Raw genomic sequence first — 11,038 nt, 5'->3', positions numbered from 1 at the left:
CCCCGGACATTCTCTCTTCCACCTTTTCCCATTGGGAAAAAGAAAAAAAGTCTGAGGTCACGTACCAACCGACTCAAGAACAGCTTCTTCCCTGCTGCTGTCCGACTTTTGAATGCGTCTACCTCACATTAAGTTGATCTTTCTCCACACCCTAGCTATGATTGTAACACTACATTCTGCACTCTCTCGTTTCCTTCTCTGTGAACGGTATGCTTTATAGCCTGTATAGTGCGCAAGAAACAATACTTCTCCCTGTATACTAATACATGTGACAATAGTAAATCAAATTAAATCTAATGTTCTGGGGACCAGGGTTCGAATCCCGACACAGCAGATGGTGGAATTTGAATTCGATAAAAAATATCTGGAATTAAGAATTTACCAATGACCATGAATGGATTGTTGGAAAAACCCATCTGGTTCACTATTGCTCTGTAAGGAAGGAAATCTGCCATCCTTACCTGGTCTGGCCTACATGTGACTCCAGAGTGTGGCAAGCCATCTGTTTTATTTTTCCCTTCATAATTTTTGTAACATTTTCTACTTTGTACTAACACATTCTGATAGGATAGATTCTGCTGAGTAAATCATGCTGAGGTTTCAGGTTTCACTTGTACAAGGTTACAACACTCTGAGATATGTTGCGCACATTCCCAGCTCGTGATTAGCTAACCTTGGCAGAGATCACTATCTCGTGAACAGTGCATGATCAGAGGTTAGCACTGCTGCCTCACAGCGCCAGGGACCCGGGTTCAATTCTGGCCTCGGGTCACTGTCTGGGTGGAGTTTGCACATTCTCCTTGCATGGGTTTCCTCTGGATGCTCCAGTTTCCTCCCACAGTCCAAAGATGTGTGGGTTAGGTTGATTGGCCATGCTAAATTGACCCAAGGGTCAGGGGGATTAGCTGGGTAAATATATAGGGTTATGGTTTTAGGGCTGGGTGGGATTGTGGTCGGTGCAGACTCGATGGGTTGAATGGTCTCCTTCTGCATGGAAGGGATTCTATGATTCTATGACTAGACACGGTAGATGCAGGGAGGATGGGGTGGCACGGTAGCACAGTGGTTAGCACTGCTGCTTCACGGCTCCAGGGTCCTGGGTTCGATTCCCGGCTCGGGTCACTGTCTAAGTGGAGTTTGCACATTCTCATAAAAACATAAGAAATAGGAGCAGGAGTAGGCCATCTAGCCCTTCGAGCCTGCCCTGCCATTCAATAAGATCATGGCTGATCTGAAGTGAATCAGTTCCACTTTCCCGCCCTCTCCCCATAACCCTTAATCCCCTCTCTTATCAAAAACCTATCAACCCGCATCTTAAAAATATTTAGCGAGGCAGCCTCCACCACTTCAACGGGCAGAGAATTCCAGAGATTCACCACCCTTTGAGTGAAGAAGTTCCTCCTCAACTCCGTTCTAAACCGCCTCCCCTTTATCTTGAGGCTGTGCCCCCTAGTCCTACTGTCCTTTCTGAGCGGGAAGAGTCTCTCCACCTCTATCCTATCCATCCCATTCATCATCTTATACGTCTCAATGAGATCTCCCCTCATTCTTCTAAACTCTAACGAGTACAAGCCCAGTTTATTCAGCCTCTCCTCATAGCTCAACCCCCTCAACTCCGGTATCAGCCTAGTAAACCTCCTCTGCACTCCCTCCAAGGCCAAAATATCCTTGCGTAAGTACGGTGCCCAAAACTGCACACAGTACTCCAGCTGCGGCCTCACCAGTGCCCTATACAGCTGCAGCAAGACCTCCCTACTTTTATATTCTCTTCGTGTCTGCTGGGTTTTCTCCGGTTTCCTCCCACAGTCCAAAGATGTGCGGGTTAGGTTGATTGGCTATGCTAAGAAATTGCCCCTTAGTGTCCAGGGATGTGTAGGTTAGAGGGATTAGTAGGGATATGGGGGTAGGGCCTGGGTGGGATTGTGTTCGGTGCAGACTCGATGGGCCGAAGGGCCTCTTTCTGCACTGTAGGGTTTTATGATTCTATGATATTCCCAATGTTGGGGGAAGTCCAGAACCAGGGGTCACAGCCTGAGGATTCAGGGTAGACCATTTAGGACAGAGGTGAAGACATTTCTTCAATCCATTACCACAGGAAGTAGTTGATGCCAAAACATTGAATATATTCAAGAGGCGACTGGATATAGCACTGGGGGTGAATGGGATCAAAGGTTATGAGGAGGAAGCAGGATTAGGATATTGAGTTGGATGATCAGCCATGATGGTGATGAATAATGAGGGGCCAGATGGCCTCCTCCTGCCCCTATTTTCTGTTTCTATGTTTTTAGGGTCTTATCCGATCTCAGGACCTGAAGGTAACTCACATCCAATGAAATTGTTCTGGATCACCGTTACAATGTAGGAAACAGGGCAGCCAATCTGTACACAGCAAGCTCCCACAAACGGCAACGTGATAATAACCAGTACAACGGGAGAACTGCCCTCCCCTCACTTCCAACCAACAACACCCGTAGAGTCTCAAAGCTGTGCCTCAGACAGTGCAGCATTCCCTCGGTCCTGCGTTGGCAGCACTCAGTCTGGGTTGCTGTGTTCACGTTGTCAAATTGGGGTCCTTGAGCCAGTGACCTACCGACACTGAGGCAGTACCCACAAAGCAAAGGGGGGCACTTAACTGGGGAACAAACCTGTGCCCCTCCTGATGTCCGCTGGCAGACCAGCCCAGGTGAGTGATCCAATAGAAAGCACCCATTTGAGGGATTCTTAAATATTTTTACAAGCTCGAGAGGCGCGGTGACACAGTGGTTAGCACTGCTGTCCCACAGTGCCAGGGACCCGGGTTCAATCACTGCTCCCCCACAGTGCCAGGGACCCGGGTTCAATTCCTGGTTGGGTTCACTGTCTGTGTGGAGTCTGCACGTTCTCCCCGTGTCTGCGTGGGTTTCCTCTGGTTTCCTCCCACAGTCCAAAGATGTGTGGGTCAGGTTGATTGGCCAGGCTAAATTGCCCCTTGGTGTCAGGGGGTTAGCAGAGTAAAGGTGTGGGGTTACAGGGATAGGGCCTGGATGGGATTGTGGTTGGTACAGACTCGATGGGCCGAATAGCCTCCTTCTGCGCTGTCGGGACTGTATGATCACTGAGCTAAAGCTGGCTGCCAACGTCGGAAGGGAAATAGTGACCACGGTGACCGTTATTGACCTAAAACTCTGCTGACTCATTAACATAATTAATTCAGAGGCAATCCCCTAATCTCAATCATCCATTAGGTAGAGAATGCTGACTGTATAATCAGAACAACTTGCTCAGTCAGTTAAACTTGCAGGCATCTCGCATTCTGAGTGAAGAAATATGGGAATTGAAATGAAGGAATATTAATAATGTACAAGGAGCTATTTTGCAATTGCGCTGGGTTAATTAATCCATATATATTCACTTGTCACACTTCCTGCAGGGAGAACAGAAGTGCTTCAGATATTGGTTCCATAAATTACAGCACTCCAACCCAGGGACTGCTGATGGACCATCGCCAGATTTTCGTTCAACAACAATGCATTTATATAGCACCCTAAAGGTAGGGAACCACCCAGAGGAGAGAAACCTAAGTGTACAGCGAGGTATTTAGAGATGCCTGACGGGTTCCTCCAGCTATCTCAGCATTGTCAGGTCTTGTTTGTTAACAGCCTGTAATGTATCTGACCACACATTGCCACATTTAAAGTTGCTCTTTAACACACACATGGTGTTCCTCGGGACTGAGGGTGGCACAGTGGTTAGCACTGCTGCCTCACAGCGCCAGGGACCGGGTTCAATTCCAGCCTCGGGTTACTGTCTGTGTGGAGTTTGCACATTCTCCCCGTGTCTGCGTGGGTTTCCTCCGGGTGCTCCGGTTTCCTCCCACCGTCCAACGATGTGCGGGTCAGGTGGATTGGCCAGGCTAAATTGCCCCCTAGTGTGAGGGGGATTAGCAGGGTAAATGCATGAGGTAACGGGGGTAGCGTCTGGGTGGGATTGTTGTCGGTGCAGGCTCGATGGGCCGAATGGCCTCCGTCTGCACTGTAGGGATTATGGTATTGTGTGATAATATTAGGTCAGGCGACCAGAGGGAGGTTTTAATGAGCATCTTGAAGAGGAGAGGGAGGTGAGGAAGGGGAGAGGTTTCTGGGGATGGAGGAGTAGGGTGGGTGGGTGGGTGCGGGGGGACGGGGGTGTTGGTGGAATGAGGACAAAACTGCTGATGGCGGAGTGATGGATTTGGGAGTGTGCAAGAGGCCGGAACTGTGGATTAGATGGATTGGCCATGCCAAATTGAGTCTAAGATATGTAAGTTAGGTGGATTAGTCAGGGTAACTATTTGGGGTTACAGGGTAAGCCTGGGTAAGAGTCAGTGCAGACTCGATGGGCTGAATGGCCTTCTCCTGCACTGTAGGGATTCTATGATTCTATGAACACATTCTCAGGTTAATTAGAGATGGGTAATAAACGCTGGTGACAGCCACGATGGAATGGACTCTGGGGTTGGGGGTTGGTTGGGGGGATGGTGATGGGGGGGGCTCCCAACACACAGGTGCTGGGATTTAAATTCATTCACAGGTTGTGGAGTGGGGGGTTTGGGGGGGAAATGTGTTCAGATCCAGGGACTCGGTGGAATGTTCCTCACAAACAGAGTGAATCGAAACCACGATGGTAAGGTGCTCCATGGAGAAATTATCGATCAAAGTTTGAATCGTTAAAGTGGATGAATTCAATTTCAGATTGGAGTTAAAATCACCGGATTCTTCATCACCTTTACAGAGATTTCCCAGCCCAATAGTAACTGGCCATTCAGCCCCTCTAGTCAATGTTGCTCTTTATGCTTCACATCAGCACCCTCCTGTTTTACCGCACTGTCTCTTCCTCTTTCTTTCTCCCTCCCCCTGAACCTGTCGACACGATTCACCCACTGCAGCGAGTCCAATAGTCTCACCACTCCCTGGGGAAAGATGTTTCTCCTGAATTCCTGATAGGATTTATTGGAGACTATTGCACACGCACACACACACATATACACACATGTACATGCACACACACACACATACACACACACCTCACATTGGAGGGGGTGGGGAGGGGAGGGGTGGATGTACAGGACATCCTGAAGAGACTCAGTGAACTTCAACTGAAATGATTCTCCCAGATGTGTGATCAGGGAAGAGTTCTCTTCCTGCAAACATTCTGCAGCAAGAGCCGGATCTAGGACAGCAGACAGCCCATCCGATCAACATTCCCGGGAGGCTGAGAGGGAGAATTCGGAGCGTGGACATGCTGGTGAGCTGTACATATATCACCAACAGGAAGCTTTAGGGATGAGAGATGGAAGGATCGCCCAGGAGAAGATCAGGATAGTGGAGTGTGGAGGTAACAGAGGGGAGGAGGTGGGAGGATGGGATTGAGTGATATCACAGAGGGGGGGTTGAGGGTGTGAGGCTGGTGAGCTGGGGGGTGAATGAGGATGTTGGCATTGACAGGGTCTGGCTGAATCCCAGAGAGCGACTGTGGAAAGAGATAGCACTGGGCCCCCTTTAAACCCCCGTAGGCTGGAGCACAGACTGGGCTGTGGGAAAGGATGGGCTTTCCTGCCTGAACAGGAGCTAATGTTGAGCAGGAACTCAACTGGGATTGGTGACAACAGCCTGTCTAATCAGTGCTCAGATTGGCGAGGAGGTGAGGGGGCTGAAATTCCCTCCCTCCCTCCATCCCTACCTCTCTCCCTCCCTCCATCCCCACCTCCTTTCCTCCCTCCCTCTCCTCAGAAACAAATGTCCCCAAACCTGTTACCCTCCGCACTAACCCTGCTCCTCCGAAATTGGTGAGGCCGCAGCTGGAGTACTGTGTGCAGTTTTGGTCGCCGTACTTACGCAAGGATATTTTGGCCTTGGAGGGAGTGCAGAGGAGGTTTACTAGGCCGATGCCGGAGTTGAGGGGATTGAGCTATGAGGAGAGGCTGAATAAACTAGGCTTGTACTCGTTAGAGTTTAGAAGAATGAGAGGAGATCTCATTGAGACGTATAAGATGATGAATGGGATGGATAGGATAGAGGTGGAGAGACTCTTCCCGCTCAAAAAAGACAGTAGGACTAGGGGGCACAGCCTCAAGATAAAGGGGAGGCGGTTTAGAACGGAGTTGAGGAGGAACTTCTTCACTCAAAGGGTGGTGAATCTCTGGAATTCTCTGCCCGCTGAAGTGGTGGAGGCTGCCTCGCTAAATATTTTTAAGACGCGGGTTGATGGGTTCTTGATAAGAGAGGGGATTAAGGGTTATGGGGAGAGGGTGGGAAAGTGGAACTGAGCCACGACAGATCAGCCATGATCTTATTGAATGGCGGGGCAGGCTCGAAGGGCTGGATGGCCTACTCCTGCTCCTATTTCTTATGTTCTTATGAAATGTACAGTGTCCACCATTTGGGTAAGTGGCAGTTGTCAGACAGTAAACCAGGAGTTCACCCCGTGTTATCACAGCCTGCTTACACAGGAGGTGTCAAGGTATATTTCTGTCAGCCTACCTTAAAGAAACCCCTTTGTACGATCAAACTGGGGGTGGTAACACGGTGGAACACTATCAGAGGAGAACCTGTTCCCTGTCCGCCCCTGTTAGAGTGTGTCAGTAAATGGGGAAATCTTTATAATTGCTTTGCCTATGTGTCAATGATTGAAATAAAAAACTTGGTCCCCTGGAGAGCAGCCAAACTGCCATTTTTCCTCTTAACAACTTGTTGGACAATCACAGAATCCGTGCAGTGCAGGAGAAGGCCATTCAGCCCATCAAGTCTGTACCGACCACAATCCCACCCAGGCCCTATCCCCAAACCCCCATATATTTACCCTGCTAGTCCCACTGACACTAAGAGCCAATGTGGCATGGCCAATCAACCTAACCCACACGTCTTCAGAGTGTGAGATGAAATTGAAGCATCCGGGGGCAAACCCACACAGACACGGGGAGAATGTGCAGACTCTGCACAGACAGTGACCTGAGGCCGGAATTGAACCGGGGTCCCTGGCGCCATGAGGCAGCAATGCTAACCACCGTGTCACTGTGCCACCCTCGCTAGCTTTTACTGATTTATATACTAGAACACCCAGATCCCTCTTTATTTCACTCACCTGCAGTCTCTCTCCATTTAGATCATAATGTGCCTTTTGATTTCTCCTGCCAAAGTGCATAAGCTCACACTTCCCCCACATTAAACTCCATTTGCTAGGTTTTCACTCAGTCACCCAATCTATCTATCCACATCCTGTTGCAGAATTACAATATCCTCATCACAACATGTCCTTCCACTTATCTTTGTATCATCAGCAAATTTGGAAACCTGTTATTTCCTCCAGGTCATTAAATAGTGAACAACTGCAGGCTAAGAAATCATCTCTGGCACTCCACATGTTACATCTTTCCACTCTGAAAAGGTTGCATTTATTCCAACTCTGTTATCCAGCTGACAGCTAGCTGGTATCTATGCTAACATACTTTCTCCAATCCCATGGGCTTGACTTTATACACCAGCCTCAAAAAAACTAGGTGGTGTGGACAAGTTGGGCTGAAGGGCTGTAAAGCTCTATGACTCTAACTTCCATACAGCATACAAAGAGTTTCTCTGGATATACAAATAGGAAGCAGATGGGTTCTGGAACCAGCTGCCATAGGTGATAGTACAGGCAGGTACAATTTTGTCTTCTAAAAAGCATTTAGACAGTTGCATAGGCAAGATGAGTATAGAGGATATGGGCCAAATGGGGATAATTGACAAGTTGTCAAATGTCTTTTGGAAACTTAAAAACACTACCTGTACCTACCCTTCCTGTTACATCCTTTAAAAACAAACAAATTTGTCAAACATGATTTACCTTGTGTAGAACATTCAGCTTTACGTTTGATTATATTCAGCTTTCCTAAATGATTAGCTGTTTCCTGTTTGATTATCGACTCCAGCATCTTGCCATATTAAACTAACTACAGTTCTCTGCCTTCTGCCTTTCTCCCTTTTTGAACAAGGATGGCATATTGGCTGCTTTCCAGTCCTCTGATACCCTCCTGGAATTTTGTGAATTACGAAAATTTGCGACTCACTGCAGTCATTTCCATTAAAACCTAAGCGTGCAATTCTACTTGTCCACCTCTGGCCTCTTGCAGTTCTCTAATACTCTATCCCTTGTGACAGGGAGTTTTTATGTTCACAGAATCAGAATCACGGATTATAACAAAGCAGAAGAGGCCCTTCAGCCCATCAAATCTGCACTGACACATGAAAGAACATAAGAACATAAGAACTAGGAGCAGGAGTAGGCCATCTAGCCCTTTGAGCCTGCCCCACCATTCAATAAGATCATGGCTGATCTGAAGTGGATCAGTTCCACTTTCCCACTCTCTCCCCATAACCCTTAATTCCCTTGTCTGCCAAAAACCTATCTACCCGTGACTTAAATATATTTAGCGAGGTAGCCTCCACCACTTCAACGGGCAGAGAATTCCAGAGATTCACCACCCTTTGAGTGAAGAAGTTCCTCCTCAACTCTGATCTAAACTGCCCCCCCTTATCTTGAGGCTGTGCCCTCTAGTCCTGCTGTCCTTTCTAAGCAGGAAGAATCTCTCTACCTCTACTCTATCCATCCCCTTCATTATTTTATATGTCTCTATAAGATCCTCCCTCATCCTTCTAAACTCCAACGAGTACAGACCCAGTCTATTCAATCTCTCCTCATAGTCCAACCCCCTCATCTCCGGTATCAGCCTAGTGAACCTCCTCTGCACTCCCTCCAAGGCCAAAATATCCTTGCGCAAGTGCGGCGACCAAAACTGCACACAGTACTCCAGCTGCGGCCTCACCAGTGCCCTGTACAGTTGCAGCAAGACCTCCCTGCTTTTATATTCAATCCCCCTCGCTATAAAGGCCAACATTCCATTCGCATGCCGTGAATCGGGAAAGGCCCTGACCTGCCCAACTAATCCCATTTACCAGCACGTGGCCCCTAGCCCTGAATTTTATGATGTGCCAAGTGCTCATCCAGGTACATTTTAAAGGATGTGGGGCATCCCGCCCCCACCACCCTCCCAGGCAGCACATTCCACCCTCTGGGTAAAAACATTTTTCCTCAAATCCTCCCTGAACCTCCCACCCCTCACTTTTACCCTGTGTTCCCTCGTGACTGACTCTTTAACTAAGAGGAATAGTTGCTCCTTATCCACTCTGTCCATGCCCCGAATAATCTTGGACACCTCGATCAGGTCGCCCCTCGCTCTTCTCTGCTCCAGAGAAAACATCCCAAGCCTCTCCAACCTCTCTCCATAACTTAAATGTTCCATCCCAGGCAGCATCCTGGTGAACCTCCTCTGCACCCCCTCCAGCGTGTCCACGTCCTTCCTACCATGTGTTCTCCCGGGTCATTTGAAATCAGTCCATCCGACAATTTAAGGATATTTACAATGTCTTCCACAGTGAAGACAGATGCAAAGAAATGTATTAGGCATATTTCTATCAATTCACCCACCTTGTTCAGCAGAGGTCCCACATTTACCTTAGCCGCCTGCTTCCTATTTATAGATCCATAGAAACTCTGCTTTAATGCTGCATGGAATTAGAGAGTTATAGAGGTTTACAGCGTGGAAACAGACCCTTCAACCCAACTGATCCATGACGTCCAGTTTTTACCATTAAGCTAGTCCCAACTGCCTCCCATATCCCTCTATACCCATTTTATCCATGTAACTGTCTAAACACTTTTTAAAAGACAAAATTGTGCCTGCCTCTACTACTACTTGGCAGCTTGTTCCAGATACTCACCACCCTCTGTGTAAAAAAATTGCCCCTCTGGACACTTCTATCTCTCTCCCCTCCCATCGTAAACCTCTGCCCTCTAGTTTTAGGCTCCCCTATGAAGATATTGACTATCTAGCTGATCTATACCCCTCATTGCTTTATAGACCTCTATAAAACCAGCCCCAAGCCTCCTACGCTCCAAAGAAAAAAGTCCCAGTCTACCCAGCCTTTCCTGAAAGTTCAAACCATCAAATCCCAGTAGCATCCTAGTCAATCTTTCCTGCACTCTTTCTAGTTTAATAATATCTTTCTCAAAATTCATTTTCTCCCTTATGAGCTTTGAAGTGTTTTGCCGCTGGATCCTAAAAACTTCCCACTCCTCTGGTCTGCCCCTATCCCTTTCCTCTTTGTAATCCCTGTTTTCCAATTTAACATTATCCCTGACATCCTCCTTTTGTTAACCGTAGATTTTGCCTCTTTCTTGTGGGATTCCGAAGGGAATGCTAATGGGTTGTAGTAAAAGAAACAAAGCAGCGGATCGGGGTGAGCGTAGGCAGTCGGATAACGGACAGCTGAGTCCGAAATCAAAAAGAAAACACAGAAAACAAGATTGAGACTGGCACACGGCAAAAAAAACCTTTATACAGTGTCCAGATTCTGATGGCCCACTGATTCTGTCTACACTTCCCTTGGCCTTGGAAAAGCAGACAGCAAAATCAAGGACTCTTTGACAAAGGGTCACGTGGACTTGAAACATCAGGTTCTTTTCTATCCCACAGGTGCTGCCAATTCTGCTGAGATTTGCCAGCGTTTTCACTTTTGATAATCAAGGATCCCATGCACCCCGGACATTCTCTCTTCCACCTTCTTCCATTGGGAAAAAGATACAAAAGTCTGAGGTCACGTACCGACCGACTCAAGAACAGCTTCTTCTCTGCTGCCGTCAGACTTTTGAATGGACCCTACCTCGCATTAAGTTGACCTTTCTCCACACCCTCGCTGTGACTGTAACACTACATTCTGCACACTCTGCTTTCCTTCTCTATGAACGGTATGCTTTGTCTGTACAGTGCGCAAGAAACAATACTTTTCACTGTACATACATGTGACGATAATAAATCAAATCAAATCAGTCAGCTTGAGCGTCAAAGCAGCGAGATACTGAACACATCTTACTGAGTTATGGGATGATCATTGTAGATACTTGGGACAGTCGGGAAGGGTGAGGGAGGATACATGTATCAATGTTTAAAGGTGGTGGGGAAGGCTGAGGGACAAACTCTGTGAGA

At 47.7% G+C, this 11,038-nt stretch overlaps 1 protein-coding gene across 1 annotated transcript in view; it reads right to left on the bottom strand.

Annotated features, from left to right (window-relative positions):
• Positions 1-10,321, bottom strand: part of LOC145340202 (carbonic anhydrase-related protein 10-like) — a gene marked incomplete at both ends in the record, with an annotated part of 55,766 nt that extends 45,445 nt beyond the window's left edge. The window contains one exon of the mRNA XM_080184630.1: positions 10,195-10,321. Coding sequence (XP_080040756.1) covers positions 10,195-10,321 — 127 coding nt within the window. The remainder of the gene's footprint in view (positions 1-10,194) is intronic.
• Positions 10,322-11,038: the final 717 nt, after the last annotated feature.

Source organism: Carcharhinus amblyrhynchos, unplaced genomic scaffold (assembly GCF_965287045.1).
Source record: "Carcharhinus amblyrhynchos unplaced genomic scaffold, sCarAmb.v2.hapA scaffold_839, whole genome shotgun sequence".
Taxonomy (NCBI): Eukaryota; Metazoa; Chordata; class Chondrichthyes; order Carcharhiniformes; family Carcharhinidae; genus Carcharhinus; species Carcharhinus amblyrhynchos.
The sequence above is the reverse complement of the archived record's forward strand: the minus strand, read 5'-3'. Positions and strand labels throughout refer to the sequence as shown.